General features: G+C 34.8%; 2 protein-coding genes across 3 annotated transcripts; one reads left to right on the forward strand and one right to left on the reverse strand.

Annotated features, from left to right (window-relative positions):
* The first annotated feature begins 1926 nt into the window (after nucleotides 1–1926).
* Nucleotides 1927–12020, forward strand: LOC115953798 (ABC transporter G family member 22). Of its 2 annotated transcripts, XM_031071595.1 has the most exons (11): nucleotides 1927–2048; nucleotides 2902–3288; nucleotides 6397–6467; nucleotides 7078–7313; nucleotides 7928–8083; nucleotides 8248–8431; nucleotides 8574–8882; nucleotides 9513–9800; nucleotides 10662–10946; nucleotides 11030–11137; nucleotides 11451–12020. In XM_031071595.1, the coding sequence occupies exons 2-11, from the start codon at nucleotides 2913–2915 to the stop codon at nucleotides 11670–11672; spliced, it is 2235 nt and encodes a 744-aa protein (XP_030927455.1). In that variant the 5' UTR covers nucleotides 1927–2048; nucleotides 2902–2912; the 3' UTR covers nucleotides 11673–12020. The 2 variants fall into 2 exon arrangements, with proteins under 2 accessions (XP_030927455.1, XP_030927456.1); XM_031071596.1 differs by lacking the exons at nucleotides 1927–2048; nucleotides 2902–3288 and adding an exon at nucleotides 6598–6659 and having other exon boundaries at nucleotides 11451–12016.
* A 107-nt stretch (nucleotides 12021–12127) lies between these two features.
* On the reverse strand, nucleotides 12128–19599 carry LOC115953799 (prolycopene isomerase, chloroplastic). The gene is made up of 13 exons (XM_031071597.1): nucleotides 18696–19599; nucleotides 16828–17034; nucleotides 16604–16703; nucleotides 15795–15877; nucleotides 15603–15659; nucleotides 15377–15529; nucleotides 15192–15270; nucleotides 14922–15070; nucleotides 14669–14803; nucleotides 14396–14509; nucleotides 13899–14009; nucleotides 13698–13806; nucleotides 12128–12547 (listed from the first exon to the last, which is right to left on the reverse strand). The coding sequence occupies exons 1-13, from the start codon at nucleotides 19422–19424 to the stop codon at nucleotides 12474–12476; spliced, it is 2100 nt and encodes a 699-aa protein (XP_030927457.1). The 5' UTR covers nucleotides 19425–19599; the 3' UTR covers nucleotides 12128–12473.
* Nucleotides 19600–20226: the final 627 nt, after the last annotated feature.

The raw sequence follows: 20226 nt of genomic DNA on the forward strand, positions 1-20226 counted from the left end.
TTCCTCATACAGAATTTTTCGTCCCCTTCTCTAAGGGACTCCACTACATTATATAGCTCCCTTCTCTCATCTCAACCCTACACTTGTTGACCATCTAAGCACCTACTTGAGTGGCTGTCCCATCAGACGCCTTCATCTCTCCCTATGTGAGTTGCAGAGGCCAAGGCGGTACTGTTCAGGGGTCATTTCCTCATTAATGCGGCCAAGAGGGTGGTTGGGGCGCAATTAATGTGGTGGTAGCTCTCCATGGGATATTTTGGATTTTATTCATTTTATATGTTGGGAGGATGAACTGAAGTGGCTGGGGAGAGCTCCTCGTCTGGGCTTTGTGAGGTCCGAGGAGGTGTTACTCCTCGGACAGGTTTCCTTGGCGTTTATTGGGATTGAGTAATACTTCATACGTGGTTTCTCTTCGGACAGGACGCTCCTCGGACGGGCCTGAATTTGGAATAGCCCATCATTTCTGGGCCGGGCCCCACAATTATTATTATTTTTTTTTTCCATCCATTTGGAAAGTCATTAATTTGTTATTTGTACAAGTGTTATCTTAATTTAATAAAATTATAAATTTAGGATAATATACTTTATATTAAAAATAGTTTGTTAAGTTATATGATATATTTTTTATTTATTTATACAGGTTTAGAGTGTAAAGTGATCATATTATTTTCTAAGGTTGCAATTGTGTTATGATAAACCAGGTTCTATTGTTCTATAATTTAATTTTTTTTTATTCCAGATAATTTATAATTTTTCTATCATAGATCATGTTTTATTTTAATTATAAATGTTTACTAAAAGATTAAGTGATAGTAAAAGAAAATGTTAATGAAACTTGAATGTAAAAATTTAATTAATAATTTTGCATCTTAAAGAGAATGATAAATAGATTCTAAATAAAAAAAATCAAAAGTTAAATAAATATTATTTAATTAATATTTAAATAACTTAAAAAAGCCTCACCTAAACTTTTAGCTTAAGGCCTCTAAATTTGTTGAGCCGGTCCTGTTTGGTAGCCGATATGGGTTTCAGTGGAAGAAGGAAAGAAGGCAAAGATCGTTAAAATTAAACTAACAAATCCAATCTATCAGTTTCTTTTAGTAGCAACATTCTTAGAGACATTATAATTCCTAAACCTTCCCTATAATAGAAAGGAAATACCATCATATATATTGAGCTTAAGTATCCTTGCAATATATAGATTTCTTCACGAACCATATATTAACGAAGGAAAATGGTAATAAATTAATAATTAATGACGACAACATACGGATCAGGAGGGTGACGATAAAAATGAAATTACATGCATCATTGAATTCATTTGTCATTCTCAAAAAACAAAATGGCAAAAATGGCTAATTGATCCTATCTAGTATTTGCAACGTACAAATTTTCCAAAAGGAAAAGGAAAAACACGCTTACACATGATTTGAACAAGACTCCAAAATTTCTTGGTTCCCTGTAGACTAGGTAATCTAAGATGAAACCAACCTCATGTTACAGACATCCACGGCTTTCCAATCCAGAAAATAAATTCCTTGGCTTGTTTCGCATAAGGAATCACATCAGCCACTCAAATAAGGCTAAACACCATTAATATTAAAAGTATTCTAATTGACTCCAAAGACCTACCCTAGCTAGTTGATGCCATTTGTACTTGAATCCAAAACTATGAAATTCCAAGCCAAAAATATATATAGGACCATACGAAACAGCCAAACACGTGTACGGCAAGGATGCCTGGACTCATTGAATGTGATTGATGCAAGATTCATCATATCTCACATCTCTTTTTTTGTTGTTATATATTGTTGTTGTCGTCTCAATCATGGGATATTATTACCATATTACATGCAAACTTTTTGAAAACTTTTGAGAGGTATGAGGGTGTTCCTGTAACTTTGCGAACCTCTTCATTTATTGCTCTTTATAAGAGAAGTGGATGCACCGCACCATGAGAGTTATAATTAGTCATACTTCCGAATAGGGCTCTCTTTTCTTCTTCTACTCTCTTGAGTCTCTGGCCCCTTCCCTTTTAGTCATACAAGGTATGGATAATGCAACTTTCTTCTCTACTGTTTAGTTTATATCTTGATAGATTTCAATGTTGCTCTCTTTGATTGAACTTTAGTATTTTAAGATCAATAGCCAACTATCTTCTAGTACTATATATATGAGTAAGTTTTCGAAAGATCATTCTGGTTTCTCTTCCTCTTTTCCCATAGTTATTATGACTTATATATAATCTAGCAGGGACATAGTTGTAGAAGAGATTTTATGTTTCGATCTGTACCAACCAAGAAGTCAAGAACCCTTCCACTCTCTCTTTAACTATCTTCATTTTTTCCTAACCTCATCAAATGTGATTTTATTAATGTATATGACTCCATTTTTGGTATTGTTGCTTTTCACCTTCATGCTATTTAAGCCAATTATTTATCAACTTATTAAAAAAGTTAAAAGTACAACTAAGTGCCAAGCCAATTCCATGACATTTCTGATATGATAAATACTTTTTTTTTTCTCCCCCGCATAATCAAAAGGGGAGACCACACTGAAAAACTTTGGACCACTTTATTTATATATATATATATGGATTTTACTTTTTTTTCAATTTCCCAAGAAAATGTTTCTAAAAATAGATATTGGTTTTGCCAATAGGTATGGACGCATTGTGTCTCTTGTACAATTATGAGAAGCACTTCCTTTTTCTTTTTTCTTTCTATTTTTTGCTAAATAATGGGGAGCACTTAAATTCTTTTGGTTACTGTATATAGTTTTTTTTTTTTTTTTTTTCATTTTTTTTTGGAGAATTGGTTACTATATATATACATACTGTATTTTATATTTCACTGAACATTTTCATTATGGGTGCATGTGGTGTACGTTTTGTTATGATAGTGTGGTGAAACATGGAGAAGAGCCATTCATCATCAAGTTTGGTTAGGACAAAATCGGATCAATTTCTGGAGACGGTGGCGGCAGCATTTAAGTCATCATCGAGCGATGGGGCCGGGGCAGCCGTGGAGAGCGGCGGGACACTGTCGAGAAAGTCTAGTAGGCGGATGATGGCGGCATCACCAGGGCGTACTAGTAGTAGCAGCAAAAACACACACATTAGGAAGTCAAGGAGTGCCCAAATTAAGCTGGATTTGGATGATGTCAGCAGCGGCGCCGCCCTAAGCCGAGCCTCTAGTGCCAGCTTAGGCTTGTCATTCTCCTTCACCGGCTTCACCATGCCTCCTGAGGACATAGATGACTCAAAGCCGTTTAGCGACGATGATATACGTAAGTTTTATTTCTTAATTAATTACTACACTATATAGTTAACAGTCCAAATATATATCGTGGTTTTTGTGGAGGCCACTCAACATTTGTCTTATGATAAGATTCTTAAGATAAGGGTAATTTTTTTTTTTCCACTAGCTGGGTAGAGCGGCCTTTGGTGCTTGCAAGGACACTTGGATTCCACAAATCATCTATTGGGGCATACTATTAATACCATTACCTTTGTGCTTGAATGCCTGTATTTATTCTTGCATAGTACATATATAATCTAAAGTATTTCTTGCTCACTAATAAAAAATAAAAAATCTAAAGTACTTAACTTCAAAAGAAAATTTTCCACTTGCTTATTTATGTGATCAACATGGTTGGTAAAGATTTTAATGGGGTCGATCATGCCTTTGCTAAATGTGGTTTTGATGCTCATTATTCTTTAGTTAGATAAATAATATACTATTTAAAAGTTAGAATAACAATAATAAATTTTATACCCTAATTCTTTTAGTGACTTAAAAAAAAAATATATATATATATATAAATTATTGAAATAATAATTAATTTATATATTGTATATATCCACCCTCCTTCAAAATCCCATATATTATGAAAGTAATAGTGCATATATATCTAAATTCTAATGCTATATATCTAGTGTATGATGAGGTACCTTGGTGGGAGACAAACTGGTTAATGCATGAGAGAGACTGCGGCAACTTAGTCGGTCTTTGAAAACCAAATTTGGGAAAGGGATAGAGAGGTAAAGGTTGAAAATCACCAGTGTTGAGCAAATGATTGATGTTGGATGAGAAAAAGTGGGGCAAAGGTAGTTTGGCTTTGCCCCAACTTTTATTTCACTCCACTCGAAACTGCTAGTTTATTACTTTTTAGAAAGTGAAGAGTGCCTTTTTGTAACTACTTGGGAAAATGTGATTCCCGTGAGAACTAGCCCTACCTCTCTTAAAAAGGCAATAGTTTGGAGCTTTGGATGACACATAAGTCCCCAATTTTAACCATAGTTATTGTAGGACTGCCGTTAATTTCACACTTTTTTTTTATTAGTTATTTTACGTAATAGAATGTGATTAATTGATTGTTATTTTACTATTGTATATTTTTAGCGTGATGATCACTTTATAAATATCAAATTTTTGTAAAGTGAGAGGAATAAGGGCAAAAATTCAAGTTTCTAAGAAGAAACCTCACACACATATACACTTAAATTATGTTAGAATAGAATTTCTATCTTGTATATATAAAAAAAAAATATTTGTTATTTTTACGTAAATTTGCTTTTATTTATTTATTAGTATATCATTTACTGTTAATCAAATTAAATAGTTATGAAAATAAATGTGAAATTAGTTGCGTACTAATTTTTTTTAATTTAACTATATGTGTTCATCATCTTACCCTTTGGGCTGTGAGAAACATCATATGTGTTTTAAAGTCTTAAGTGTCCTTCTCAAAAAAAATAAAAAGTCTTAAGTGGGTCCAAATATAAGTGAACTATTATTGGCTTTAATCTTTCTACAAATTGAAAAACATTATTGGGCCCAGGACTTAGAAATAGAATTGGACAAGTCAGGATCTTGGTTCACCAAGGCATTTGAATTTGGATGAGTTTAGTTTAGCTACCAAACTGTGACTTTGAACAGGATATTAGATCATAGCTAAAATCACGGAAATATGAGAGTATGTGGATGATACATGAATACATGATGAAAGACTGAGTTTTTAGGAAAATAAAAAATTACAATATGTTATAAAAATAATTTTAAATTAGAAAAATTCTTAAATTTTTTGTATTAGAGTTTACCAAAATAAAAAGAACTTTCCACTTTTTTTCCTCATAAAAATTTATTCACGAAGAATTATAAAATGATCAAGGTTATTAGATACTCTGATGATTTATGTGAATTTCTTTAAATTTTCTTTCTTGTCATTTCTTCTAATTAACTTTTAATAAATAACTACTAACTTTTGTCCTCACCTCCTTTCTTGTTGATATTTTTTTATATATAACATTATCATGTGGATTCATTTCTATTTATTTCAAACTCCTCATAATTTTAAAAAATCATTTATTTTGTTTTAAGTTATTTATTTATTTATTTTGGCATGTCACTTCCATATGTGACTCACTATCTATAGTGCCTTTGATAGTATCATGGTTTGCACACCACGTTTTGATATGACATGCTTATCACTTTTTTCAAACTAATAGATTCCTTATTTATCTTTCTAAAAGGTCACCTTCATCTAATACAACACGGTTAGAAATTCGATAAATTTCATAATTTGCTAAGATAAAATATGATTAACATAATGTTACTTTTATATGTAATTATTTTTTATATCACTTTTATCATACACCAATCACAACATGCTAAGATGAATTATGATTAATACAATGTTACTTTTATATGTAATTATTTTTTATATCACTTTTATCATACACTAATCACAACTTATTATTTCAACTGTTACAAAATTTTGAGAAATTTTTCATGTACAAAGACTTATTAGGTCTCTTATATTGTTTTCATCTAATATATTTTAAATAACCTTATCCCATCTTATTTTCAAATATAATAGTTATATATATAGTTAGAATTTCCATTTTGAGTATATATGCTAAATGATTTGAAGAATTACAAACAAAGTTGGCCTCAACAAAGAGGAGATATACTTAATTTTCTATTAAAAATAAATGAAAATGAAGAATTGTAAAAAAAAAAAAAAAATTTAAAAATCTTTAGAAATTTACCATTTTCGAAATGGAGGCACTTCCATCTTCGAAAAGGTAGCCCTTAGGTGCCAATGGCTCTTCGGTTTATTCATATTTCCACCCTTGCGGTGGGTATACCTCTAGGTCTTCACTTAGGGGAAAAGAAGCAGCTAAAATACTATTTACACTCTCTAAGTTTAAGTTCGCATTTAAATTGATGACTACAAAAACTTACAATTTACACTCTTTTCAGTAACTTATTATCGCGTGACTATTCGTGATGATTGCTTAGCATGAACTGTAATTAAGCACGACAGTTTTTGGACAGTAACCTTTTGATTCTGTTCATATATTTACAACTAACTAGCTATATGTGGTTGCAGCTGAGGATCTTGAAGCTGGCACACGTAGGCCGAAGTTTCAAACAGAACCAACATTGCCACTTTATCTCAAGGTCCGTAACAGTGCTAGCCGTGCACGCAGCTTCTCCTCTATCCATCTTTTCTCTGCTACTGCACGTACCGGCGTTGAACCCTGGGTTTGTTGATATGCATGGATTGATGTTATACTATGTATTTGGACAGGCAAGGATGGAGATTGATTTAGCAACAACGCCACCCATAGAAACATGGCTAGCAATAGCATGGTCAGGTTCAGTCTTGTACAGAGTTTCATCCTATATGATATTTATGTACAAGACTTTCCCTTCTTTCCAACAATAAAAAAAGAACTGAGTGTACGCCTTTAATTACATAGACCTGTTAATGGGTCTTTTAGTTCCAGCCGAACTGTTGCACACGTTAATCCTAATATACAACTAGTTCAAACTCATGCATTGAGGCTAAAAGTGTGAATCTAGGCCTAACTTGAGTCATCCTCAAACTTCAAATAAGAGAAACATCAAATCAAAGCACAGCTTTGCTAAGGAAAGAAGGGTATGGACAATTGGATAAGTTTTGGTGAACACAAGTGTCTTGCTAGATTACAATCATATTTTAAGTATTACAGAAGATTTGTAACCAATTTGTGTAGTGAAAGTGAATTCTTCTTTTTGTAAATCGCAGTTCACAGATGTGTCATACAAGGTAATTCTCAAAGGAATGAGGACAAGTGAGGAGAAAGATATTTTAAATGGGATCACTGGTTCAGTGAATCCTGGGGAGGTTTTGGCATTGATGGGACCTTCAGGAAGTGGAAAGACAACACTTCTAAATCTACTTGGTGGCAGATTGATTCAGCCCACTGTTCGTGGTTCAATTACTTACAATGATCATCCTTATTCCAAGTTCCTAAAAAGCAGGTCAGTTTCTTAACTTAATTCACGGTCCAGTTGACTTTCTACTTGCTGTATGTGCAGCTTCTTTCCGTGAGTTTATGTAGATTTTGTCAAAAGAACTTGGTAGAAGAATTCCTGAACTACATTTTTCACAATAGAGTAATACCACGTACACAGCCATTTTCATAACATGTTTCACAATTTATTAAGTTGACAAGTTATTATTGATTTAAAAAAAATTATGTGTGCAATGTGCATGCACACACATACTTAGAATATATTTTGGAGAGCACCATGAGCCAAAACTTATCCATGATCAGCTTAAGTGCAGTTGCTAGAATTTCTTTCATTACTACTGTAAGATGACTCATGGAAGAGTTTTGGCCTCTAGGGGTAGAGAAAAAGAAAGATTCTATTAATGACCTCCGTTTCATGAGGCATAATTTCCAACTAATGGTGGTGCCCTTGGGGTCAGAACAATCATAGGAAATGAAAGAGCAAAAACTGTGTCCTTTCTGGATAATAAATCTTAAGCAGACTTATTGTGTTCCTAAAGATTCGTAGGTGTTATCTAAAGGAGCACTAGAATAGATGCAAGAAAAGTGCAGAACAGAATAATAACGTGAAACATATTGCAGGATAGGATTTGTGACTCAAGACGATGTCCTATTTCCTCACCTTACAGTGAAGGAAACATTGACTTATGCAGCCCTGCTACGACTCCCAAAGACACTGACAAAAGAGCAAAAGGAAAAACGAGCAATAGATGTCATTCATGAGCTAGGCTTGGAGAGGTAGGCTTACTTTATACCCACTATAATGGAATCCTGGAACTTTTCTCAAAAGAATTATGCATTGACGCATTCACTCTCTCGGTAAAAAAATAAAGACTTTAAACTAAATAAGTTGATCTTGTTCTAGAAAGCTAATGTAGTAAAGAGAAATAATATGTTAACAGGTGCCAAGACACTATGATTGGTGGCTCCTTTGTTCGTGGAGTGTCAGGCGGAGAGAGGAAAAGAGTTTCTATTGGCAATGAGATTATAATCAACCCGTCCCTTTTGTTTCTTGATGAACCAACCTCTGGCTTAGATTCTACTACTGCTATGAGAACTGTCCAGTTGTTACAAGACATTGCAGAGGTAGCTTATACTGACACCCTTAAAACAACTTGATCAACATGAACATAATTTCAATATTTAACTAAAAATTTATTGAGCCATATGATCCCCAAAAAACATAAAGGTGTGTTGTAATTAACAACCTGTTTCAAATTTTTGGCAGGCTGGAAAAACAGTGGTAACAACAATTCATCAGCCATCAAGTAGACTCTTCCACAAATTTGACAAGTTGATCCTTCTAGGGAAAGGAAGCTTGCTCTACTTTGGAAAAGCATCAGAAGCAACGGTGTATTTCTCATCTATTGGATGTTCCCCTCTAATTGCCATGAATCCAGCAGAGTTCTTGCTAGACCTCGCAAATGGAAACCTAAATGATGTCTCAGTACCATCAGAGTTGGATGACAAAGTGCAAATGGGAAATTCAGATACTGAAACAAGGAACGGGAAACCGTCTCCTGCCATAGTGCATGAGGTAAAATAAGTGTTTATTGGTTTGAAAAAAAGTACCAACAAGAAGAGACACTCAAAGGAAGAAAATTCTCTTCCTTTTGAAATGCTTTTTTTAAATCATCAGCAGACATCACATTTAGAGGACAGGCATGTTATACCAAGTAGCAAATTACTTCTGTTAGCCAAAAAGAGTCCCATGTTTCATTCTAGATCTAACCAACTGTGAACTGTCCATCCTCCCTACGCTTAGGTGACATTGTGTTGTATGTCTTGATCATATTGCCCAAACCCCTTCATTGTCACTCCTTGACATCCACAAAACACGAGTGGTTCATAGACCAAGTGACCCAAATCACCTGAAACGAAAGGGGGAAAAATCCTAGTAAACCCTTAAGGCAGCAGCTTTGAGAATGCTGCCTTCAACTGGCACACTGTCTTTCATTTATAAGATCTACCCTCAGCATGCCTAAGTCTTCAGACCATATATTTGCTCATATAAAATTTAAGCGGCAAAAATCTGTTGTGTCCCTCATCTAATGATCAAATTCCACATAACTGGAGTGTTATGTCCTAAAAGCAAGCGCCACCTATAATTTTATGTGGCACATCACAAGCTATTTCTCTACCTAACGAATCTTGTGTGTAAAAACAGTATCTTGTGGAAGCCTATGAGACAAAAGTTGCCGACAAGGAAAAGAAGAAACTTATGGATCCTATACCCCTCGACGAAGAAGTGAAATCGAAGGTGTCTTCTCCGAAGAGACAATGGGGTGCAAGCTGGTGGGAACAGTATTCCATACTGTTCTGCAGAGGAATCAAAGAACGGCGGCATGATTATTTTAGCTGGTTAAGAATTACCCAAGTTCTCTCAACGGCATTTATCTTGGGATTACTATGGTGGCAGTCTGATAGTAAGAGCCACAAAGGCCTGCAAGATCAGGTAAGCCTTATCTTGTCAAAGCATATTTGTTGAGTGACCTGTATAGTACTCAAAAATCATTACTTGCTATAAAAAAGACCACCTACTAGAGAGTCACTACAACAAACAGATAGAATACAATAATTACATTGTCCAGACATATACATCATCACAAAAAATTGGCAATTCGATTTTATTACTCTAATCCCACCCTACATTTCATGTTATTATCCATAGCTTTGCCAAGACCTATGACTCAAATGGCACTTCCTCCTCTCAAATAGTGTGGGTGAGGGTGAGATAATCATATCAAAACCATAGGATGCGTATATAACTTACTAATAAAAAGAATTACTTCATAGATTCTGTTAAGATATCAGTCAATGTTCAACACTTGTTCTCATCAAGTCAATGAACAACCATTTTGCCTTGCACTATCACATCAGGCATTGTTCTGGCACTCCATCATAGACCATTGGTTAACTAAGCTGTTTTCCTTTGTTTTTAAAGATTTCTTCATTTCTGAATGTCTTTATCTAATTATGTAACCATATATTGTCCCATGAAGAATGGTTGAAAAAGATGGCAGTTAAACATATCAGAGGATAATAGCAAGGGCGAAGGAAGGAATGTAAAATAACATTGCTTTCTATTTCTAAATTTTTCTAAAGAAACTATTGTGCAAGCTGAAGTCCAGCACAATTCATAAATGTCATTTCATGGGAACAATGAGGTTCTAAAGTAATCAGATTAACTTTCATAGTTTTGCAGTATGCCTATCGTCACACAAGCATTAACTTCATAGTCTATTCTTGTGCTTATATGGAAATATAGAATTGAATATAGAATCAAACATAGAACTTAACCTACCTTTCATTGCAGGCAGGACTGCTTTTCTTCATTGCAGTCTTCTGGGGATTCTTTCCTGTCTTCACATCAATCTTCACATTCCCTCAAGAAAGAGCCATGCTAAGTAAAGAACGAGCAGCCGACATGTACAGACTAAGTGCATATTTTGTGGCTAGGACTACAAGTGACCTTCCACTTGACCTTATACTACCAGTACTGTTCCTTCTTGTTGTCTATTTCATGGCGGGATTGAGACTAAGTGCTGGTCCCTTCTTCCTAACCATGCTTACTGTCTTCCTCTGCATTGTGGCGGCTCAGGTATGTCTCCTACAGCTACTGATTAAGATAACACCATAATAAAAAATACCACATATAGCCAAATATAACTTGCTCGAAAACAGGGACTTGGACTAGCTATTGGGGCTACATTAATGGACTTAAAGAGGGCAACCACTCTGGCTTCAGTAACTGTGATGACCTTCATGCTGGCTGGTGGGTTCTTTGTGCAGGTAAGCATGCAAACTTTTTCCCCCTTTTTTCAAGTGGTATGAAGGTAAACATGCAAACATGGAAGCCAAATATGCATTCAATTCCAATGGTCAAATAAAGAAACTGCTTCATAGGGTCATAAGCTAGAACAACTATATTATCCTACAATTGAAGTTTATGAAGACAATAATTTAAGTATAGTGTTGTATCTGAACAAAAGGAAGAACTCTCACCATAAAAATTATAGTTCAAGATACTTAACAAATATTTACTTTCAAGAGCTACTATATAAATCTAAGCTGATATAATAATACATTGCCCAAAATTTCGCAGCGAGTTCCAATATTCATCTCTTGGATTCGCTATATGTCTTTCAACTACCACACATACAAGCTTCTTCTCAAGGTGCAGTATGAAGACATCACACCCACCATAAATGGGATGAGAATAGACAATGGCTTTACAGAAGTCAGTGCCTTGGTAGCTATGGTTTTTGGTTACCGTCTTTTGGCATATCTCTCTTTGCGGAGGATGAAGCCCCAATCTGGAGCTTAATAAGTTGCAATTTACAAAGGAGGTTAGATCTGGCCAGCTGCTCCAAGAGCAATCTTGTAAAGACCTGAGTGTTGAGGTTAAAAGAAATGCTTGCATGGTTTTTGGATGCGCAGTCATCTCATTACCTGGTGATAGCATCAAAGAGAGTGCTACATGTTTTCATAGGCATATAAGTTAATTTTACTGTATGGAGAATCCTCGGAGATGTTTCCAGAAAATATCAAACTCAAGTAACAGGTGGTTCTAGTACTAAAAAAGCAGTGGAATTCTGTTATCATAATTGATTACAACTATTATGTAACAGTAGATTTTTGTCAATTGCAATTGAACACAACTAATATTTATCTACTGGATTTAGGAATGATTTTACAACCCACTAGATATCACAAGGGACAAAATGCATCAGTAGATTACTAGAGTAATTATTTACACCTATAACCCAAAAAAAAAAAAGATGAAGAAGAACCAGCAATCAACTGCAAATTAATCAGCGGAAGACAATACATCAAGAACCACATACAACTCTACAATTTTTGTTTGCATATTTTCAGCTTAGCAAATGAGAATTACTGGGGAAATCCCATTGATTAAATACCCATTGCACAAAATACCTCAATTGGCTTTGGTGATTAGTGACACCTCCAAAGGAAGAAAAAAAAAAAGAAAAAAAAGAAAAGAAAAGAAAAAGGGATAGCAATTATGTTTGAGTCAACCTACTGTAGATCTTCGACACTAAGCAAGCTGGCTATGCCATTTTAGCCAAAATGATCGTGCTGAATCTTATATTTTTTCAGATGTATATCATGCCAATGTCCTTAACCATCCAAGAAGTCGAAGGAGGGCAGCATCTAATACTGGGGACTTCTTCTCAAGCCCTGTCAAATAACAGAATTAGATAATAATAATAATAATAATAAATAGTAAAAAATATTTATAAAAAAAAAAAAAAAAAATCTACGCAAATGAGAAGATATACTTTTTAAATAAGATTTTATTTTATTAATTTACTTTTTAAATAAATAAATTGGACAAATTTTCAACACATTACCAATCTTTATTGAAGCTTTTATTTTTATTTATTTTTATTATTTTTTATAATATAATAATGGGAGCTCATATTTGGTTAAGTTGAAAATCTGGAGGGATTCTTTAGAATCTAAAGGCAATGGGTTTAGAGTCTCAAATAGAGTACATGATAACATTTAGTGTAAGTTTCGTAATAGAAGAAATAAAAATGAAGGAGCTGTAAAACTTGATGGTCAAGATACCAAAGGGTGAGCGCTTTTAATATCTTGGATCAATAATTCACAAGGATGGTGAGATCGAAGAGGATGTGAATCATAAGATAAGAGTATGATAGCTAAAGTGGAGAAGCACATCAAAACTATTGTGTGATTTTAGAATACCTATTAAGTTAAAGAGAAATTTCTAAAAAACTGCAATAAGACCATCCATGCTATATGGTACTGAATGGTGGGCTATTAAGAAATGTGTTCATAAAATGAGCATAGTTAAAAAAAGAATGATAAGATAGATAAGTGAAAAAACAACAAAAAATTGGATACGAAATGAAAAAATTCAATTAAAGATAGGGGTGCCCATTAGTGAAAAGACGACAGAGAGGCACATGAGATGGTTTGATCATGTGCAAGGAGAAAGATTAATGCCCCAATGCGGAAAAGCAATTCAATTTAAATTGAGGGAATGAAGAAAAGGTAGAGGAAGATCTAAAATAACACAAGTAGAAATACTAAAAAAGAACATGATAAGGAATTGAAAAAGAGTATGATTTTGGATAGGATAGAGTGGCGGAAAATAATACATGTGAACGACCCCAATTAGTCTGCTGATGACCCATAGCCAACCCGATAGTTTTGGGAATAATGTTTTGTTGTTGTTATGGTGAGCTTTTATTAGGTCAAAATTATAAGCTTAAGTATAAGTAGCTAAGCTGTGAAAGAGGATCAACCAAATAATTTTCAGCCAACAACAACCGATATGCATTGAATGAGGTCTAAAGATTACCAATATCAGCAGCTACTCGGTGGGCACACATTACTCCTGAAAAGGCCACAGCTATAACACCTTGTCCCGGAAAGCAGCTATCGCCAACACAGTAAAGACCATCTATAGCCTGTAGTTTCCATTATTGCATGACCAAGTGAATTCAGTATGCTTATAAAACTAGCTACTGATTGACCCACCATAGCTTATAGTTAAACTTACAGTTGTATTGAATGGCATTCCTAGTAATCCCTTAGGAGTTCCGCGTGGCATTGGTCCGTAGGTACCCTTATCACGAGCCAGGAATCGTCTGTGTGTCTTTGGTGTTCCCACCTGCCATCATCAGAGAAATTTACATCTTTTTATGAAGAGTTGAGTTGCAGAAATCCTAGGCAACCAAAAATGCATTAAATTAGTGGGTGGGAGATAGGAAGGGATCAGTTTCAATTTGTTCCCATTACAGCAAAGAGTATGTAGCCTGACCAAAAGCTGATGTGAGGAGGAAGGGTGAAAGGAAATAAATAACCTTATATAGGCTTCTCTCACTCTCTCTCTCTCTCTCTGTGATGTAGACAACATTTGTGATGTAATAGATGTGCTTGCAACTAAAGTTTGATGTTTACGTTTATGTACGTATAGCATTGTGCAAAGAATAATATTGCACGTTGTCAAAAATATTTTTTCAATATTTTTCAGCAGTACAAAAGTAAGGCCTATACCTCCATAAAAACAATTGATGATCTCAGCCCCGGAAATAGTTTTTTCTCCAATCTTCTAATGATTTCATCTGCAAAAAGCACCTTCTTTGCCTCATAGTCTTTTGGAGGAAGACCCTAAAAAGTAGACCAGTTCTTTTGTTATTTGAAACATCATACATATTTTTCTACCCCAACTAAATTGTGGGAGGGGCTGAGGAAAGAGCATGGGGATGGGAATCAAAGATCCACCTAACATGTAACCTTTCAATGTAATTTTGACAGTACTATTCTTACCTCCCAGTCCTCTATGGAAGAAGTGGTAAAGATGTGAAGAATATGACGTCCTTCTGGAGCCAATGATGAATCGAGGACAGTTGGAATGCTCAAAAATATACTTCCATATGGCTCTTCTAACCTTGTCCAATCATTCTTTTTATTTTTTTTTTTAAAGGGGAAGACAATAAGGCAAGCATATTAATTTAATAATACCCATTTATAGGCCCTCAAGATTGACAAGAATATGAAGCAACTGAAATAACCCAAATACCTCAAGAACAAAATGGTGGCAATCAGTATCTGGTGGCAGCACTTCAGCTTTAACCCCCATGTGAATGGAAAGAAAAGATGGTGCCTTAACATAAACTTTCTGAAAATTTTCTTCTTCTTTTGGAAGGTGTTCTCCTTTTAAGAGATTTCCTAAAAATCAACATTTAATGTAATTAAATTATCAGTAATAGAACTAAACAAACTAGTGCATAAGATAGCAAGAAAGGACCATCATCCAAATAAAATTTTCAAATTCCTTGCCACAACTAACCGAAAGTATCCCATCTAGTAGCATTTGATATTATGGTTTTGGCAAAATACTCCCTTCCATCTGACAACCTAACTCCTACCTACAAAATGGAGAATAAAATAACATAAGCAGCTAAAACATTTCTGTGACATTGAATGAAATATGGATATTATGGCATCGTCATTTGAGACTAATGTCAAACTCACAGCTTTGTCCTGATCAATTATAATGTTAGTCACATTTGCCTTGTAAAGTATTTCACTGCCTTGATCAACCAGGCCTTTTGCTAAGGACTTTGAAATTCCACCGACACCACCAACAGGGTAGTTAATCCCTCCAAAATGTCTGTCACATAGAACCTGGGACAAACAATATATGAGGAAACAAGTTAAAGTGAACACAAAAGAGCCAGAAAGCTAAGTGACAGCTTACCATGCTTGCATTGATCATTGGTGTCTGCAAAGCATTGACTGTGCTCACTATGAAACACTGCAGAAACAAAATAGGTAAAAAAAAATTTGTTTAACAAGGCCAATGCGATGAGCGATGCGTCTATTGCATTAATAAATTGATTAATCCTTTTAAGAAACTTCTAATTGGATCATGCAAGTAATTTCAACTCACCTCTGCATCTATGAAAGACAATAACTGGGGATCCTTAATGAATTTTCGAGCTATATCTCCGGCATTTTGAGGCAAATAATAGGCTGCAGAGGACAACAATATTTAAGTCCATAACCAAGAGATTGGAAAATTTTAAATGTCCACTTAAACAGCATATAGAAACTTAGAAAGCATTCCTAGTCAATAGTGTATTTTATTTGGAAACCAGTCACTACTCAAAATTGAACCAATATTGGGCATATGGCAACCACAAAGATGGTCTGCCCACAGGATGTTACAAGCAAGGATCATACATAAATGGTAGAGACCAAAGAGCAATGAAACCATCAAGATTTCTCAAGTTCAGAACCAACCAAGAAAATCAACAAGATCATTTGCTAACAGGTCCTCTATTTGGCATTTGGCATCTTGACATTTCAAAGGAGTTAACAGTAGATCAATTGCATGATGATAGTAAAGCAATCACCTTTATTTCTGGATCTCATCCCATCTCCAAGTAGTGGGGATAAACTATTTTTAGATTGAACTAAGAAAGTCTTTCACATATTAATAAATTCCAGCAGATAAGTGTAAGGATGAAGTAGTCTAGAGATGCATCTGTTCCTTGTTTCAACTACTTCCCCACTACAGTCACACAGGAGTCTTAATACAAAAGTACATGAATTAGCAATTGATCAAAACTACTGCCCTAAAGATATCCCAACTGGAGCTAGTAAAATGATCAAGAGCCAGAATTATTTCTACAATTATGACACTAATTTACAATTCACAGCTAAGCTATATAATAAAATCCACAAAACCATTATTACCAAGTGTCAAGCATTCGAGAGGCTTCTGAAAAAATTGTCCAAAAAGGTAGATTGGCTCCTCAAGTGACTTCAATTCCAATGAGTTCAAGGCATTGAAAATCTACCCAATATGTGCACAAGTGCCTTAATGTAAGTAATAAATTGCAAGTAGAGGCAAAAACAGCTGGAGGAAGTTGTAGTCACACATCCAAAAATAAATAAACAAATAAATAAATAAACCAGACCTTCCAGCATTCACCATAGAACTTGAGGATCCCTTCCTTCTCATGGGGAAACTTATTGGTGAGTTCTGCAACAAATTCACCATATTCTCTGTGCACCTGGACAGACAAGCTATTGGGTAAATGGAAATGGACAGTAGTTGGATCAGGTATCACCTCCATCTCACATCCAACTGCTGCCAATGCTTGGGTTATCAAATTTAGATTCCCCTGCCCAGATTTGAGGTAAACATCAAGATTCAGGGTGCTATACAACCACCAACTCAAAAATTTTAGATCATAATTAGTAAAAATATAAATAAATTACAATAAAAAGGCAAAACATCATCTTTAAGTATAAGACAAACAATGATTTCTGTAGTTAAGAAGATCAAGTATATTTTAATATGTAAATTAATTGATAAACAACACGACCATGCAACACATGTACACAATAAAGAGGATTAGAATTTGATGCTCAAATTCATTTGGAAATTGGATTCATAAAATAAACCAGTTTATGCAATATACCTAAGACTTGGATATTTTATTTTATTTTTTAATTTTGTTCATTATATTGACAATATGCAATTAACCAATTTGCCGATAAAAATATCCCAACCAAAAGAAATTTTATTATTAAATCACATTTGAGAAAAAATCATACATAAGTTATATTATTCATAAAAGCATTTAATATTCATGATTTGTTGACGGTAACAGAAAAGATCTCTCGAAAATAGTGCTTTTATTAATATTGGCCATCAGGTGTACTCAAATTTATAAAGTCTTAATCTTTGCTTAGGTTTATTGTTACTTGTGGATTCTGTGGGGTTTCGAACTCCTAAAATTTTAGAGCCTTCACCCCCCCCCCCCCCCCAAAAAAGGAAAGAAAAGAATAAGAGACATAGGAACAGTTTAGGTGCAAAAAGTCATATACTGAAGCACGTGAGAAAACGAGGTCCATTACTAACAAGTCATTAAAAACTAAACTGCTAATGCCATTTCTAATTCATTTATAAGTTTTTGCTATATTTTGCCCAACTATAGGGCATGGAGCAATATAGAACAACTCTTGACAGTTGCAAGCTGTGACAATCTCATGAACAAAACTTTCTGCAGCAATAATCTGTACTCCGTGGTTGTAAAAATTTGACTAAATCTCCATTAATTGACTCCAGTTTAGGCACTTTCAGAAAATTTGTTCATATAACAACAACAACAACAGCCAAGCCTTAGTCCTAAGAAGTCCCAAGACCTTGTTTATGGATTTGAAAAGTTTTAAACTTCCATGAAGTTCGAACTATTGAACAAGAAAACCACAGCAACTCTTCATAAAGTTGAGGAAAAAGCCATCTCAAAGACCAAACACTGAGTTCAATGGTACCATGTATGACTTATTGAATGTTAAGTATTCCGGCCTGAGTTCTTCTTGATTGTTCTATGTAATGCTTTCTAATTTCCTCAATAGAAAAATAATACATATCTTCCCATATGGATTATTTTCCCATCAAGATACAATGGCATTGTCCAATATAAAACTAGTTTTTCCCACTTTTCCAAAAATCACTCTAAATTTTACAACCTAGGAATCACGGACACGGGCACAGGTACGACACAGCCATATGAGCAATTTCTAAAAAAATTTAACATGACAAGGAGGTTATGACACCGGTAGGACCCGGATACGACACCGGTACGGAATCTCAAATGAAGTTTCCTTGCTTCGTAGTCTAAAACATTATATAATTCTTCAAATCACAAGTTATGATATGAACCAAACTCAATTCAACCATCCTAAACTCATATAGCTCCGATTACCATTAACCAACAAGTAAAGCGCAATGTAGGAAATACTAAAACAAGGAATCCCAGCTAAAAAAAACACTGACCTTGTCACTGAAACCAAACATTACAGAAGACCCAACATCAAAAGTATAGCCATCTCTCTCGTAATAGCCAGAGCTCCCACCAGGGATCACATACTTCTCCAAAACCAAAACCTTAGCTCCCTTCACTGCCAACTGTGTTGCCGCAACCAACCCTCCAATCCCAGAACCAATAACAATCGCATCATAAGAAGCCTCTCTACCTATTCCTTCTCTCTCTACCGCTTTTTCTACACTCAATACTGACTTTGGCCTCACTATGAATTTCCCATTTCTCATATTCCCCTCTGAAAACCCAATTTCTCTACTACCAAGCTTGTAACTTTTGGAGTTTGAAGTTCTCAGAGGACCACCAGATAGAAACTTGCTCTCTAAATTTCTGGGTCTGGAAGTGCCCAACTGTGTGATACTGTGAAAACACAATTCCATGCTATTTGGCTGGTAATCATTGACAACTAAGGTTTTAGCATGTCTAAGAGATAAAAGCTTGTGTTTTTGACTTCTGGGTCGGATTCTATTTGACTTTTTAGCATAACACTCATCAAAAAACTGAGAATTCAAGTCACAGAGCTTGTGACCGCTTAAACCTACGCAGTTTTGAGTAAAGAAAAACTGAAATTTGTGATTTTGATTAGTGGGTGTTATAGTACCCAATCGTGTGGTATTTTGGTGAATGAAAAACTGGGAATTGTGCCCAAATAAAGGCATGGAAAGTGTGTGGGAGACGAACATTTTGGTGAGTGTGAGTTTGGATGAGAGAAGTGGAGGTTTGGCCTTGGGGTTATAGTTGGGTTAGTATAAGGAATTGAGCAGTGACTGGGTGGGTGGTGATTCCACTCCATGATACCTCAATGAGATGAGACAAGCGGCTTTCATTGGTCAAAATGCAAACAAATTGTTATTCAAATATTGTGGATACGTTTCTTTTTGGGTTTATTTTAGGTGGCCGTTGGTTTTTGGTGGGTTTGTGAGACACAACAATAGATTTTTTTTTGGAAATTTTAGTTATGTTAGAGTTACAAATTTTTGATAAATTGACAATGTGACAATGTCCGCATCAGCTATTAAAAAACTAGATTGACATGTCCAATCTTATGAAAAACTCTATTACTATAATTTTAAAAAACTATTGTGTTTGATTTCAAAATAACTCATAACTCAAAACTCAATTTTCATAATTTATTTCTTACCACTTAAACATCTAACCCATCATTTCTCGATCTCTACTTTTCTCTTAACTCCATCAAACTTTGTATTTGGTTATTGTTCTCAAGTGTAGTTCTCACCTCTAAAACTCAAATTTTCGAAAAAAAGTGGTGGAGCCCACATATTGTCCTCATTCAAAACATTCTTGATGAAAGAACCCACACATCGAGAGCTTTAGATTGAGGTTGTTGGGTTTTAGCTGGATGCTGCTGGGTTTTGGCTAGAGAGCTTTGAATGGGCAAGTGGTCTTCTTTGAATGCAAAGGAAGAAATATTTAGAGAATCAGATGTTTGGCTTGAAAGGATGCAAAGGAAGAAAGGAGGAAGGT

The sequence above is a fragment of the Quercus lobata genome, chromosome 7, assembly GCF_001633185.2.
Source record: "Quercus lobata isolate SW786 chromosome 7, ValleyOak3.0 Primary Assembly, whole genome shotgun sequence".
NCBI classification, from domain to species: Eukaryota; Viridiplantae; Streptophyta; class Magnoliopsida; order Fagales; family Fagaceae; genus Quercus; species Quercus lobata.